Raw genomic sequence first — 16,616 nt, 5'->3', positions numbered from 1 at the left:
TGTTGCGGTAGGGGAGGGAGGCTCCACGCGTGACATGCCATACGCGGCCCACCGCTTTAGACGGCAATCCTTAAGGGTTTTAGGCTTAAGGAGCTTGCACGACGAACACAGCTCTTCGTCGTGCTCTAGGGGGAGACAAGCGTTACACGTCCTGTGCTCGTCCTGCCAAGGATATCTGACCCTACACTTAGGGCAGAATCTAAACGGAGTCCTTTCCATTGCAAAAGGGAAGGATGACCAGACCGAAAGGGAAAGAAGTGGAAAGGAGGAAAGACATAATAACAATATGGCCACCCCAGCCGTAGACGATTCCTCTGTAGTCTTCGTCGAAGATGTTCTTATTAGGCGAAGTGATTTAACAGGGCATAAACCGAAAATTCGGTAAAGATAAACAATGTCTCTAGTAAGAGCTCCGCTGTAGGGCGACCAGTTATCTGGGTGGAAAAAAACAATCTGAGGGACCTCGGCGCGTGAGGGATTTGGGTACTACACACGTCACGATAGGGATAGTGTTACAGACACGCCTATGCCAACGTCCCCTTTCGGTCCCCGAAAGACAAGATACAATACCCCGCGGTTACCACTGGATGTCGGACCATATGCACAGCATGTGATTCTAAGCAGATTAACAAGCATCAGAAGCTTTTATACCTGCGCTACCCGGAGGAGAACCTGCAATATATCTTAGAAGTGATGGAACGCTATGCAGCCTTCTCCGGGATTAAGGTCAACCCCAATAAATGAACCATGTTTCCTCTGGGCAGATATAGAGACATTCCACAGACAAACCTGCCCACCCTGCAAATAGCATGGCAGACCGAAACGTTTAGATACCTGGGGATTAACATCTATCACATGGCAGCAGCTGAGCACAAACATAATACAGAGAAAGCGGTGGAAGGCGTTAAAAACAGCATGGAATTTTGGGCCAAGCTACCCCTGGCTATGGTGGGGAGGGCGGCCCTGCTGAAGATGGTGGTTCTGCCCAGGCTACTGCACTACTTTACAAACATCCCTTAGATGGTGCCCAAGCGCTTCTTTACTAAACTGCACAGCCTGTGCAGGGGCTTCCTGTGGCATAACACAAGAAACAGAGTGGCCCTGTGGAAGCTACAGAACGCATATGATAGAGGGGGGATTAAGTTACCAAACTTTGAGATATACCACTTAGCGGCGCAATTACAATATGTAGCCAGGTGGCTGGCGTAAGACGAGATGGCAGAATCCAGGCTGCTGAAGGAGGAAAGTGACCCTTATTTTTTACGAGAACTAATATGGCTTCCCAAATCAGAGATGCAGGGAGACCAGGATTGCTCAGATTGGGCTGGGAGGTCTGGCACAAAGCGTGCCGGTCCATGGGGGGCTTGGCCCCGTGCTTCCCGCAGGCACCACTTGTGGCGCTATGCGGTGAAGATGTCCAACTCAGAAGAATGATCTGGAAATATTGGGAGCCTGTGGGCCTAGCCACCCTTGGGGACATCTGGGAGAGGTTATAGATTTTCAAACAATAGTAGATGAGACGGGGGTACAGTTAGGAGAGCACATCACATATAACAGAATTGTCAAAAAGTGAAAGAAACATGGTTTGAGCTAGAGTTGCCGGAGCTCCCGGTTACGCCCATCGAAAAAATGTATGACATCTCAGAGGGGGGGGCACGAAATATCCAGGACTTATGAATTAGCTATGTTGAGAGTGGGGAAAGAGCTCACCGATCTAAGGCGGGATTGGGAGGAGGAGGCAGGAGAAGCCATACAAGACGAGCAATGGGGGAGGGCCCAAAAATACCACAAGAAGGTGTCTAGAAATGCCAGGTTACAACAAATCCAAATATATGTCACTCATAGACATATATAACCCCCCGTATGATAGCGAAATTTGGAAACGCAGAGGCACAAAAATGCCCCAAGTGTGGCGAGGAGAGAGCCGGGCTGATCCACATGTTCTGGGAATGCCCTGAGGTCGGGAAGTTTTGGGGGGGGAGTTAAACTCAAGCTATCCGAGAACTGGATTAAGTTAGACGTAGAATCCATTTGGGCATGCATGCTAGGGGGATTTACCAGGCCACGTAAATTGAAACATGTATGCAAACTCAAAGACTTAGCATACATCCTGGGCAAGAGGAGAATCGCCATGAGATGGAAAGCCGCTCACAGACCTAGAGTGGAGAGGTGGTGGGAGGACCTCCTCAAGTGGGCAGATGCGGAGACAGTGGCATGGTATGAGGCGGCTAGCAAAGGAGAGGAAGAGGAAGTGGGACCACTGATGGAATGGAGGCAAATGATAGCCTCGCTACATGGGTGCACCCGTAGTGACCCCAGTGACGAGGACCTGCTCGAGAACCTTTAGGAGGACTTACCCTGAGCAACAGATACCGGAGGTACAAGGAGGAGTGCTCGAGTTTTGGGGGAGGGAGTGGGGAAGACATTATAGAGACAAACATGTAATGCATACTGTGATACACATGCAACTGGAAATGTCGGGAGTATTGTTATATGTTGTGTGTGGAAATTAATTAAAAAGAAATATGTATTTTTTTTTTTTAAAAGGGAAAGAAAAAAAAAAGCTTTCCAAACATGGATAGCCACTGGCCACAACATCTAACCAGCAACAGACATTCAGGCGCCAGGATGTTTACTGGGGCCAAACAGTCCCAGCCCCCACATCCGGACTCACACACAAAACGCCCCTTTGCACAGGATAGAAGCAGCTTTCCTCGGGAAAGGGCTTCCCATATATACCAATTCCAGACCTGGGAAGGAAGCAAGAAGACCAAAGAACAGCATAGCCAGAGGCCAGGCCCAAACCTTGTGGCATGGCCATCTTAGAGTGCTAGCCTCCTTCAGTAGCCTTTTGCAGTGAGTGCAAAAGTGGATAAGTAAAAGGTATAAACAAGAGTAGAAAAATCCCCACAGCCACCATGCCATCCTATGCACACTGTAAAATGTAACCAAAAAGAGCTACTATAGAAAATGTTATAAGGATACGAATTATCCTAACCGCACTTCACTTTAATGTGATGTGTAATTGAATCAATACAAGAACTTAGGGCCTCATTAGGAGTCTGCCGGTAACTCACCTTACTGTTACCGCCGCCCAATATACCAGTGTTACCGGGATATTATGGGCGCCAGCAACAGCAGTAAATTCCCATTCCATGGAGTCCAATAGGACTCCATGAAATGGGAACTGTGCCGGTGCTTCAGTGATTACTCTGCCGGCATGGGCCTGAACTCCCGGGAGGCCGGGCCTGCCGGTAAATCACTGTCTCTACCGGCACCATATTTCTGGACCGGCATGCTCGTAATGATCCCCATAGCCTCTCAGTACTTATAGTTTTATAAACTAATCAGTTTTCCCATAGGAATGAGCAAAAATACAAAGGAAGCAAAGAAGTTGTTTTTTTACTTCCATAAAGTCAGGTCAGACTCCAAACAAAGCAAAAAGAGAGGGTGTCCCATAGAAGTCTACGGGAGGAAAGCACAAAAAGAAAAGCTTTCTCAGCATATGTGATAAAGCGTGGATGAGGTGGCATTTACAATTAAGTGAAGTTAAAATGACTATTTCTTTTATGTTGGTTTTTGTTTTGAACAATAGAGAGCCATAACGTTTATCATCATATCTTGCATTTCCTATGCATTTAGGTGGATTTCTTGCAGAAGGATTATATCCGTTTTTTCCTTGATTGAAGTATTCAAATAAATGACTTGGTTGTATTCTAATTTTGTAAACCTTTTATGTTGTAAATTAAAAGGCTACGGGATTAGTCTTATCTTTTTTGCTGTTGCACAATGTGTTCCTATGCCATTGAAAGTTACTTTTTTAAATATTTTCTGTATGCATCTCAGAGCAGCACTGCACAGCTGCCCAGTCACTCCGAAACAGAGCAGATACAGAGCACAGTGTAAAGAGATATGGCAGTTTAACAGTTTACACACATAGGCCATTAAAGTAAACATACATTATTATTATGTATTTATTGAGCATAGACCTAAATTCGGGAAGCAATGGAGCTTTTTACAATCACAGGGGTAAGAACCTGGTGAGGGGAAAAAGATAAATGAGGGAACAGGAAGCTAACAAGGAAGGAAACAGCGGAGAGCAGATCACCCAGTGTCCGGTATGGTGGGGATTGGAGGGTGTTAGGGACAAGCCATTCCTTGAAGAGGGGGATCTTGAGCTCCTTCCCGACCTGTTGAAGCGATGGGGTGAGTCTAATGTTGACAGGGAGGAGGGTTCCAGAGTCTGAAGCACTCCTCCTGCTTGTCCCGAACTGGTCCCAAAGGGAATTTCCCTTTTCTTTGTCTGCTCTTCGCCCTGGCGAGAGATGCCTTCTAAGAGGTAAGAAAGGACAGGAAGGAGCAGGACTAAGTAGGTGAGTGGGGCTTACGTCACATGCTCAAGATCCACTTGCATATGTTCACCAACTGCAAAGGAAACAAGTCTGGAGGGTTGCTTAAGTAGGTGAAAAGGGTGGCAAACAAGAAGGCACCAAAATATTAGCAGTGATTGACAAGGTGTTGGGCTTAGGTCACATGACCAAGATCCACTTGCAGCTGCACACCAAGTGTGCAGGTTAAGGTGGTTTTATGGTCTTTGCTCTCCATTGTAAGCTGTATTCAGTGACCTCTGTGCTGGGCGAGCTATATTAGGAGGAAATGTGTCAGCAGTGAGAGAACCTTGTAGTCACTAACAGTCAGTCACCAGTAGAGCTGAACAGCATGTGTTGAGCAAGTATTGAAAGCAGGGAGAAAATATACGTACGCTTTAGTTCTAGTATTGGTAGTTCAACCGGATTTATGTGAATTGGATCCAATTTTTGCTTTCTGTATCCTTCACGGAGAAAGGCTGCAATACTAGTCTGCCCAGTTTCTTCCAAACACTCTATAAATAGTGGAAAGGCCAGGCTCCCGCGTGTTTGGAGATCAATGACAAGCTGCCTTGCCTGGTCTCTACGGGTTCCAGCTCTCTAAAAATAAAAGAACAAGTTTCAAAATTAAAACAGGGCTTTGCATCATTCTTTTCATTTGCATCCTCGGATATAGAATGTGAAGGATCACTGGAACAGGTATACATTTATAGAATTGATACAAGTTATACCACTGTTCACAAATGTAATTCAATTTTTATTCTCACTTTATGAATAAAAGCCTACAATTCTATCAGGTTTTTATATAGCACTTCATTCAGGACTCCTCACACTAAGTGCTGTAATAAAAGCTGTTACTAATGATAAATGTATACTAATGATAAATGTAATGGTACTTAATGTAGTGATCTCAGAAAGATGAAAGATTGAGGCATGATGAAAAGTACTTTTGTTGTCTAAAGGTATTGTGAGGTAGGCATGGTGACAAGAGAGATACATGAGTGTGCTTCATAATGCTTTTATTTTAAATAAAAAGGGGGGCCGGGGGTAATGCCTCACTGTCCCTAATTCTAAGAGGGGTTTTACTGCCTCAACACAACTAATTAAAAATAGACCAGTCTTTGGCAGGGTGTCCGAAAATAAACCGTCCACAGTCCTGTGTCCAAAAACCTACTCTGACTCTCACACTTAATATACCACAAAACGATTGCCTGGGAAAATAAACAATAATTGGCTGCCTTCCTGCAGCCGTTCGATGGCTCTTATGCCTGCTGTTTTTGAAGTAAAAGTTATTTACCAGGGGGACAATCCCCTTCCCTGGTCTTTCAAACACTCAGGGCTTTGAAGCCCACTGTGCCAGGGACACTCCCCTCCCCTGGTCTTTCCACGTCACAGGGCTGTAGAGTCCAAAATTCCAGGGGCAAACTCCCCTTCAGTGGTCTTTCCCAAAGTAGCAGGGCTTTAGAGCCCACGATGCCAGGGGGAAACTCCCCTTCCCGGGTCTTTCCTTTTATTGTCCGCGTTGGTCACTTTGTACACTTTCCTACCCAAATGCACAAAGTGATAACCATTGGACAAACCCTTTTCCCAGTTTGAATATGCTAGAAGCATAGATTCCTCATGGTGTCTTGGGTGGCCTACAGTCTTGTCATAAATAAACAATTGAATGCCTCAGTTTCCAGGCAGCATTAGGGGTTATTTTTTCTACAAATAATACATTCAAGAATGGTCTGGTGAGAGGCCGACAGGACAGACTGTCAGTGAACCGCTCTTACCCGTTGAAGCCTGCTTACCTGCCTGCTCCGGTCCGCTTTCTACTGCTCTGAATCTGCTCTCCACCCTTCATCTACACTGCGCATGCGCGGAGCGCTGCGCGGAGCGCTGCGCGGTGTGCGAGCAGTGTGTCTGGTGTCCGGAGTCCGCGAGAAGCGTGAAGCAGCTACTCCCATTACCACCCACCATTCACCAGGACTTTCCTCCAAGCCAAGCCCTGCGACTTGAACAAGTAAGGAATACGTAACACTTTTAGCAACATGCCTCTCCACTTTTTCCACCACCCCTGCATAGACTCAGGCAAGGATGGCCCCACTTTCTCCAATCAGCGATCAGCACTCAGAGGCTGAAGCGGAGTCTGGGAAACGCCGCCTGAGGAGCAGTAAATCTGCAGTGGAAGCCTGGGCTGGAATGGGTTTGACGCCCGCATGTCCTACTAATGCGCACCCGAGTCCCAGGAACACATGGTCAAAGAAACAGCCCATGCCATGGTTGTGGATGCATCTTCATATCACCTACCAGCTCCACTAGCGCAAACCCCTACTGCAAGTGCTTCGTAAACCTTTGCCGAGGGAGTACCGAATCCAGATGGGGCACAGCCAAAACTGACTCCGGATTCAACCAAGCCAACCACCGGGCATGACCCGCCCTCACCACCTTGAACCCCAGCCCCCGGCACGTCTACCGCATGGGCGAGTGGCCTCCCGCCTGAGTCTGTCGGAGGACGGACTCGGCGGGAGCCTGACTGGCCATGGGGGTTCCGAACTGGCTGAGGCAATGGAGGAAACTGAACTGTAAGAAGAAGCCTCACTTCACTCCTAGTGTGGGCTAGTTTGACCCGGTCAGGACTCCGCAAATCGACAATCCCTCCGCTGTGCACCTGATAACAGTACAGATCCATAGTGGCCTCTAGTCAATCACCCGTTTTTCGCCACCAAAAACCATCCCAGATCCTCCAATAAGGGTCAGCTCCACAGACTCCACGGACTCAGGTCCGGAAGAAGAATCCGTAATACAGGACTCACCAACCTCAGAAGACGCCATCTTCGTTGAAGAACAGGACGACCATCTCGCTACCAAAGTGAGCCTGGAAAGCGACGTTGCGACCAGGAAGAATCTCTCAAAGACCATGGCTAATTGTATACTTCCAAACCTGACTGGTAACCCGCAGTCCAGCGATAAAAGGAAAACAAACAACAGCTAAGGCACAGGCAATCTAATGCCAAAGGGAACTAACACTAAAGGAAATCCGAAAGTAATAAAGACAACAACAAACAGAATTTACACGAAAGAAGACTGCAAGGGCAGTACTGAACCACTGGCAGGGACCAGATGTCTCTCAACACCGTTGATCTCATCCTCCTTAAAAGAATACTTCTTTAAACAACATAAAAGGAAATTTGACCGTGACACAGAACTGTCTGATGCAGAGAAGACCCCCCCATGAATAAAGCACACAAAACAGATCAAATCAGAATCACATGGCACCCAAACCATGTAGCTCCACCTTCAAATGCCCAAGTACAAACTAAGGCACCAGAAAAAGTTCCCTCGGGCGAGCAATCTGCCATATCCCCTGAGATACCTACCCCTAAGCAATCATCGCCTAAGCATACCTCAGACCTCAATATCGAAATGGCAGAAGATAGAGCACCGCCTCGAACGAGCTCGGGAGTAAACACCCCGACAGGAATCACTGCATCACCAACTTTCCAAGCTACACCACCAAAAGACTTGGATCCCACGGAAGAACAATTAGCGTGGACTAAACCACATCTACAGTGTGGGGACCGAGGAAAGACAGTGAGACAAGCCCCTGAGCCCCGAACTCCAAGGATAGTCGGGACTCCGTCAGGGCTACTACAAGAGGCAATCATTTCACCAGAAAAACACTGCCGGACCGGCACCTTCAGTATCTGGGGCCAACTTGCACGCATACTGCGGCCAAAAACAGACGACCGAGTGAAATTCCTTTGTCTGTTCAAAAGGACTCCCCCAGTAAAAGAACAGACATACTTTCACTAATGTCAGCAGTAACTAATGCGTTAGCCCCTTTTGGAAAACTTTACAAGGCAATTCATGACTCTCTAAAAGGCAATACTTCAATGATAGCCACAATGACCTCCAAATTGACATTTGTCGAAGGCTACCTAACTGCCCTAAAAAACCAAAACTATCAAGGATCACACCCTCCTTGAATCCAAAATCACCATGCTTGAAGAAAATCTCAACAAAAAAATAAAATACCACGAAACTAAACATTCTCATCCTCAAAGGCTACACAAACCTCCGAAGATCTCATACATTCACTAAAACATATGCGCAGCCAATCGTGCCAAATCTCTCTGTCTCAACAAAGAGACTACCAGCAACTGAGCCACAACACAAGCAACAGACAAACAAAAAACAACATCAGAGGAAGCAATCAGAAGAGATCAACGAAGTGAAACAAATAGGTGAAAAATCGACATGTCTTGCTCGAACTTAGCCATGACGTTTCCTCAAACAAAACAGCAACGAGGGACGAAGCCCCTAACGGGCCAAGCATTCCAACGAAAGTTCCTCCTAAATACGGGTGGTCACCTAGAACTACAGAAGAATTCCAGTCCACCAGCGAATTGATGAACTTGTCACAACACTGGGGCTCAGCGGAGGCCCCTCCAGATCCACCAAAAAAAAATGAATGCCCAATGATAAGGTATACTACTCCCCCTCCACCGTGCAATCCCCAGCTCATCAAGACTCAAACTCAAACCAAATCGACGAATCTGGAACGCCAGTCCAACAAAGGCTCTTTTCAAGCTCGGCGAGAGGCAACAAGTCTGAGAAAAAGACGAATAACCAACCGGCCTCGCCGAGCCAAAGGAGGGACCGGGCTAAAACAATTCACCATAGTAAAGACCAGTCATTACCAACAAACCGAGCCACGACGACAACTACCAACAACAAAGGAAAGACGGGTGAATAAATGATAAACGAAAAACTGAAAGAAACCTCCACCTTCAAACTCGAACAAATCCCAAGCAAAGAAGGTTAGATAGTACTGAACAGCAAAACGGTCTTAAAAATTCTGAGTAAAGTCAGTACTCTTCAACACCTCACCACAGAAGATTTCCAGTTGATTGAACCATACCACAGGGAACACAAAGCCAAGGCTTACCTGCACATAAGGAACAAAGCCATTTGCGAAATCCCAAAAGAAGTCATCAAAGACCTGCATCGTCTGGGTTTCAACCTCCTGGAAATACAGAAGTCACATACCTGTCAAACTGAATCAGAAACCTCTAAGAGGACAAGGTCAACAAAGTGGCACTATATATCTAGGACTGAAGTATTGTACAAACAGAATCGATGGCAACACAGTTCAAGCCGCCCAGAAAATCGTCACTACAAAACGAACACGCAGTATGAAGAGCGTGAAAGGCTTAACAGCGCCCACATGGTGGCGAAGATGGATCACAGAAGGAATGACCGCCAGGGATATGACCAAAGCCCACCACATACAAGAACGTGAACGGCCAGGATTAATTGACCAGTCTCCTTGCGGACCTACAAGCCAAAAGAAAAGAAAACAGAGCAATCAAAAAACTCGCCACTGAGCGAAAACTTGAAAGCACACCTTACTGAAAAATCGGCAAAAGGCCCATGGAAGTGGCTAACAGACACTTTCGGCCAAAACCAGAAGAGATAGCAGCGACCATAAAGATCCCACAGTCGCACTGAACAGCTCAAACCTCCTACGGCAAACACAATCAAGAAACCTATGAAATTGGGATCTTGGAACACCAGAGGGCACAGACATCTAACCCGCCCTAGTGACGTAAACCTGGGGGCGTATGACCTTACATGCCTCCAAGAAACTTGGCACACCAACAAACCCTCGCTGTATAGGTTTTCCATAGAACTCTCACCAGCATCTAGGGCACTGATGGGTAGACCATCATCGGGCCTCTTGACAGCAATCCGCATAGGATCAGGCCGGACTATAAGAAGTAAAATAATTGAAGCCTACGGAATGCTTGCTATTTTAACAGATTGGCATCATCTTAACCCAGGCCCCAACACATGGACCATCTCAGACCTGGCTATAATTAATCTATACTGGAACTCCCAAAGAACAACTACCAAAGCATTCTGTAAGTCCGTCGCCAATGCCATCAACACCATCTACGTGGACCACAACGTCGACAACATTATCATCTGTAGTGACTTGAATGCCAAATGTGGGAATTTAGACACACTCTCCAGTACTTCTTCATTGCGCTTATCAGCCGACGAAAGAGGTCAGGCATGGACCAAATTAATGAAATCGAGAAATGTCCACAACGCTGCCTCGCTCCAAGCTAATGAGCCGCTTATTCCTACATGGGAAAGGCAGGAGGCCTCAGCAACCCTGGATTGCATATTTATAACACAGGCCCTGATTCCTCACATAACCTCTTTCAAAGTCCAGAAAACCAGTGAAAGCGACCTTAATCTTCTAATGATGTCTTGGGGGGGTGGAGGGAGCGGTCTGGAAAAAACTATCTACGTGCCGACAGTGGAACCAAACAAACAGCAAACCTGGCTGCGCCTAACATCAGGGAATGTACGAGCAATAAAGGAAAAAATTAATTGCAGCGCCCCGAAACCAAGGCTCTCCCGTCGCACACCCAGAGACCTGATTATCTACCCCTATTGACGGACCACAGGGTCAGTTTCGCCAGAAGCAAACAGAAGCCACAGTCAAATAAACACACCTTTGACTTTAGGGTCGTTTTCCAACGCCGTCAAATGAGAAACCTGAAAAGAACTGCTCTGGTCCGACAAACAGAAGAGGCATCGTCCGCATACTATAAGGGGGCTATGACTTGTAAGTCTTGGATCAAACATCATAGATCGACGCTGTACCAGAACGACGCCGAAACAATGCTGAAAACCCTGGCTACCAAAAAATCAAGAGACTTCTGGAATCTTCTCAAAAGTGTTAAGGGCCAGAAAGTAGCTCCTCTTCCAAATTCCGTTTCGGAACCAAAATGGGTCAGCTACTTTACAGACCTGTTTTGGCCCCCGTCATTCTTGGAAAAAACCAACACACAGCCCAGCCAGGAAGCCTGGGTATCATTGACAGACGAAGGAGACATCATAAGAGCTATAACTAAACTTAAGTCCTCGAGAGCCCCAGGCCCTGACGGCCATACGAACATTGACCAGAAAAAACATCGAGAAGAGTGAGTGGCAGTGATTAGTCAAATCTTCAGAAAATGCGAAAAATCAAAGCTAATTCTGACATCATGGACAGAAGCTGTACTCGTCCCTATTTACAAAAAAGGCTGCAGAGAAAAACCGGCCAACTACAGGCCCATCGCACTTCTAGACATCATTGGCAAAATCTTTGCGACTCTGCTGCTCTCGCAATTTCAAAAATGGGCAAGAAGGTTTCCGAGTGCTGACCTATTCCAGACAGGATTTGTAAAGGAAGCCAGCACGGCGATCAATCTACTTCTCCTGAACATAATAAAATCAAAAGTAAAGTCGGGCGCACCTAAGGTATATCTGGCATTAGTAGACCCGACGCAGGCCTTTGACAAGGTTGACGGCAGCAAACTGTGGTCTAAATTAAAAACCTGGAAATACCCTCCAGCAATACTCAACCCGATAATGGCACTTCACACAAAAACATCTATGCGTGTCCGTCTAAGCCAACAAGGGTAACTCTCGGACATCATCTACTCGGAACGAGGGGTCAAACAAGGTTGTCCGCTTGCCCCGGCGCTGTTCATTGCATTCCTTGGAGATTTCATCAGAACTTTCCCTCCCAAAGTAGGCAAGGTCAGCGTGTCAAGATTGTGGTATGCAGATGACCTGATCCTACTGGACCAGACTAAAATTGGACTTCAACGCCAGCAACAAACTTGGCATGCTACATGAAAAGAAACAACCTCGAAATTAATAAATCAAAGACCAAAGCCCTGCTATTCACCAAAACTGCACACAACAAGGAAGGTAAAAATAAAGATCACCCAGCCTGGTAACTGAACAACGTTAAGATCGAAGTTGTCATAGAGTATAAATATCTCGGCATATGGATCGACAGTTCGTTAAAAGAAAATACCATGCAAAAGTCTCTATGGGACAAAATAAGAAACCTCACAGCCCAAACCAGAGAAATGGATAAAAAATGCAGTAAATTCTTATTGACCCCAGCCATACAATTCTATAAGTCTAAAGTCGTGCCGACTCTGACATATGGAACGAACGCCACTCTAAGCATGCCTACATCAATCTGGTTGCAATTAGAAGGTTTCCTGTGGAAATCGGTTCTGGGTCACCCTAAATCAGCCTCTATGGCTGCAATTCAGCGAGAACTGGGCCTACTGTCCCTAGCAGCAGTGGTGGATCAGAGCGCCATGCAACTGTACAGAAAGATTCTGCAGACCGATACCCTCCCCGTGTATCAGGTGGTTGCGGCGGAAATTAAGAATGGTGCCTGTAAACCGCTCAACCATTGGGTAAGAAAGCTCCAAGGAAAACTAGAGGATCTAGCCTACACTGAAGAGCAGTTTATCAGCAACCCTGCAAGAGTGAAAACCAAGATTAAGCTCCAAGACTGGATCTCAAGGTCTTAGCCAACAAGTTACTAAAGCACCTGCCGCCCGTGTACAACAAACTAAAAACCCTGTTGAAGTATTGTGAAAAATTCCCAGATAAAACACTGAGAAAACTGTTCATGAGAGCCCGATTAAATCTGTTACACACTAGGGAAGTTCTAGCTATCTGTCATGGGTCGCCGGCCATGGAAGCTATGGGGAAGGTGGAGGAAATGGAGAAAGGACTAATGCTCCCTTCCGTAACGCTATGCGCGTTCTCCTCTTCCCAGCCTTAAATATCCGGAAGTCGCTAACGCGCTTGCGTTGCAACTTCCAGTGTTTCGGGAAGCGACTACCAACGCTCCGGTTTGTTTGTTCCTGCACTCCGCTCTCAGGCAGATTACTCTCTGTTTTTTCCCCACTTTCTGCTTTGCCTCCTCCCCTCCTCCCGTTTCCTTCCCGTTTGCCTTTAGCCCCTCGCAGCACTCCTTCAGCTGTGTTGCTCTCTCCCGCCTGCCTTGCTCTTTACTCTGCTCTGTGTGCGGAGTGCTACAGTTCTCAATACTCCAGATTCCATCACTGCTATTAAGTTCAGTATCTGGACTCCCTCGTTGGAATTATCGCATCTCCAACCTCACAGCTTTGCATGCTGGGATTCAAAGACCTCATCCGGCTCATCTCTTTGACAACCTGCCAGGGTTTTTCGGCAAGGCTTTTTCCTGGTTTGGGGGTGGGCTCTGTGGGGTCCCCGCTGCCAGGCAAATAGCCTTATTGGCAAAGTGGCCTCCGGTGCAGCTCATCCTCAGCTCTCCAGACAGAAGGGGAAGATAGACAGGAAGAAGCCCAGCGATTCCTAGAGACAGAGAAGAAAAGAGATTTAATCAGACAACTCCTCGGACTTCCATACAGACTCAGGTGAAGAGAGGGTTGGGCAAACAGAATCTGGGGCCATCAGATCTCTGGCTCCCTCAAATGTCTGTCGACTATGTGAAAACCATGAACAACCGGAAACCATAAGGCACCTGCTCACAACCTGCCCTCAAATGAGCAAGGAGAGAGAGGCGTACTTATCACGACTTATACCTTATCCATCTGCAACAGACGAAGAAACCGGCTGGAGTCGGCTAATAGCCGGGGAATCCACAAGATGGACTATGGCGTCAGCAAAACTCTTAGATTCAGTTCTTAAAAAAAACTATCTCCCAATGGTATTACCAGACTCAACATAACCCGTAATCTTTACCTTATCATTAGATTACGATTTCTTTTTAACAGCCAGGCTACAATTGGCTCGACCTTCATTGAGAAAGACTGCGTTCCTCTTTTTATCTTTCTTCTAAATAAGTGGTGACGAAAGTACAAAATACCAACTGACTCCACAAGGAGAATTGTAAAAATCTTAAATGGTTAAACACAAGAATAAATAAAAAATAAAAATAAATGTCATGGATTTTATGTCTCGTTATTTATTTTGTTTCCGCAGAGTTACTGGGTTGAGTAAGACTGGGGTGGTAAGGTTTAATTTCCACAAATAGTTACTTGCCTTGTGTTTTGGTTAGTGTATCATTATTCAATGCCCTTTTTTTACAACACGTTAACGCATTCAGCCACCGCTGAAGGCCATTTTCCCATACCGTACCTTAGATTTCCAGTTCTGGTATCCTGGCAGGCACACAACAGTTTTCTACGCTCTGCTGCTCCTATGGGATGTTGCTGGGCTCTCTAGGGAAAATATCTGTGTCCGTGCTGCTGACCTTCCGTGCCCCGCCACACTGCACACCAGGCTCTAAAGCCTTCTTGCTGCACAGTTCGTCCGCAGCCGCTCCTCCCCTCTAGATATTGGAATCTTTGTATCAGTAGATACTGTGGCCCCACTCTCTGGGGGGGTGAGGTGGGTGACACCACAGCTGGAAATGGCTGATGCTGTCTGCTACTTTCCATTTGGCATTTGGGCTCCCCCTGCCACTGGGAGCATGGGGGTTCTCCAACATCCACCGACTCGTGCAGTACTTTCTGGTCCAACACCCTGGACACGTCCTTCTCTTCTTTGTCGGTGGGTGTTCACCTCCTGCTTCTCTCCGGATGCCACAGTTCGCCCCCTCACATAACCAATACTGCCACTCTCCCTTGACTTTTCCTTCACTCTACTTTCTTCTGCTCCTTCCCGACCACAACTGCTGCCTCTTCCTTCAACACACCACCTTAGTTATCGGTCTTGGTGAGAAAAATAGAAGGACTGTGATTCTGCCTGGTAGTTCTCAATCCTTTTCCCTCCGGATGCAGCCTCCTGGTCTCAGTGATTTGAGATGGGGTTTTTGCTTTGTAGTAATACATATACCCATATGGTATATTTGAATCCGATTGGTAAGCTGTGGTGGGATTGTGATTCAATTTACTGGGTGTAGGCATGGAAATTCCATTCCTGCTTACTAATTCTGGGATGCAGACTCCCAATTTGTCCCAGTATGCACATGAAAGTATTCTGAAAAGACAATGTGCATTTAAAATTTGATTAGGCAGTCATGGCAAAAATCAGATTTATCCAATATAACTGTGATAGCGGTAGGCTGGCTGATCATCTGGCGCAGGAGAGTCTGCATTTGTAAACAGTGACATGTTTCTCTGCTTCTGTAACTTCAAGGCTATTTACTTTACTCTTGGGATGTATGATCTCCTGTCTTGTTCTTAATCTTGGTAAATTAAGTCAGTTTGAGAACTATCTATCGGACCTCAGTGCCAATGTTTAATGTGATGGGCATATGTACAGCAGCACAAGCATTGTAAGAGGACAGCCCGGAATCAGGCAACTACATTCAATGGCTATTCAAGGAGCAGTGCTCCAGGTAGGACTTCGGTGTGACAGTATTTTACTACCAATTTTTAGAATTAGACAGTAAATCCAATTTAAAGAGAGTAAAAATGAGTTTCCCACTTCTCAAGAGAGTAAAAAAGTGTCTGACAACTGTCCAATTTGTGCATAAAATTAAAACTGTTCGAAAACATTAGTGACAAAGTACTTGTCGATTGTGTGAGAAACCAGAAGGTGTCTCATCCACTAGTCCCTGCGGATCTCTCTATCAGGTGGCCAGGGCACGGCCATCGCCTTTGGATACGGACACCGGGGGTGGACCAGTGCCGCAGGATCACCTGGGTGAGGGGTCTTCGGGGAGTGGGACACTGGATGGCGAGCCACGGAACCCCTCCTCCTGCAACACCTTTACCCCATCCTACCAGGTAGGATACATGGGACCCTTTCCCCCCACCGCTTTCCCTTTCCCAGCACTTTCACACGGACAGCCCACTCTGGGAGAAAACAGACTCACACCAGAGCAGTGTATCGGACATGTCCCGCTACTGTGGTCAGGCGAGGTCAGGCAATTACTGATGATCACTCACACCTGACTTCCATTAGACTTCCCCACACTGATAAAAGGCAGAGCACGAAAGCACACTCTGAGCGAGGCAAAGCACACAAAAGGTACAGCAGTTTCAAGTCGGCAGCTCAACGAGGGGAGAAAGACTGCAAACCAAGAAGGTTTCATAAGAAGGGAATTATCCTTGATCTTTTCGGCCAGATGCTGTTACTTTCAAGAAACCTTCTAGGCAGAAAGCGTAGGGCAAGGAAACCAGACTAAAGAATCCTGCATTGTGTGTCGGACATAACAAAGGGCCTCCTGCGTAGCTGTGGTATCGTCCTTGACCCCAAAAACAAAGAAGTGCCAGAAAAAGCAACACAGCCGGTGAGTTGGGGAGACTTGTGCAAGACCGTCTGTGTTGAACTCAAAATTGCAAACAGCAACATTGTATAATGAGCGCTGGATCGAACATTGTTAAATCGAGTAAAGCTAAACTGCTGATGAATGTTTGTACTTGAGAAGGAAAGATACGATACCGTTGACAGAGTGGT

The 16,616-nt window shown here is 46.6% G+C and overlaps 1 protein-coding gene across 2 annotated transcripts in view; it reads right to left on the bottom strand.

Annotated features, from left to right (window-relative positions):
* The window catches only part of CASP9 (caspase 9), a 653,184-nt gene that overhangs the window by 505,531 nt on the left and 131,037 nt on the right, over positions 1 to 16,616 (bottom strand). For both annotated transcript variants that reach the window (XM_069610458.1, XM_069610459.1), the window contains exon 2: positions 4,763 to 4,967. In XM_069610458.1, the coding sequence (XP_069466559.1) occupies positions 4,763 to 4,967 (205 nt within the window). The remainder of the gene's footprint in view (positions 1 to 4,762; positions 4,968 to 16,616) is intronic.

The sequence above is a fragment of the Ambystoma mexicanum genome, chromosome 8 (genome assembly GCF_040938575.1).
Source record: "Ambystoma mexicanum isolate Mex_15411 chromosome 8, UKY_AmexF1_1, whole genome shotgun sequence".
Lineage (NCBI taxonomy): Eukaryota > Metazoa > Chordata > Amphibia > Caudata > Ambystomatidae > Ambystoma > Ambystoma mexicanum.
Note: the sequence above shows the minus strand (reverse complement) of the source record. Positions and strands in the feature narration are given on the sequence as shown.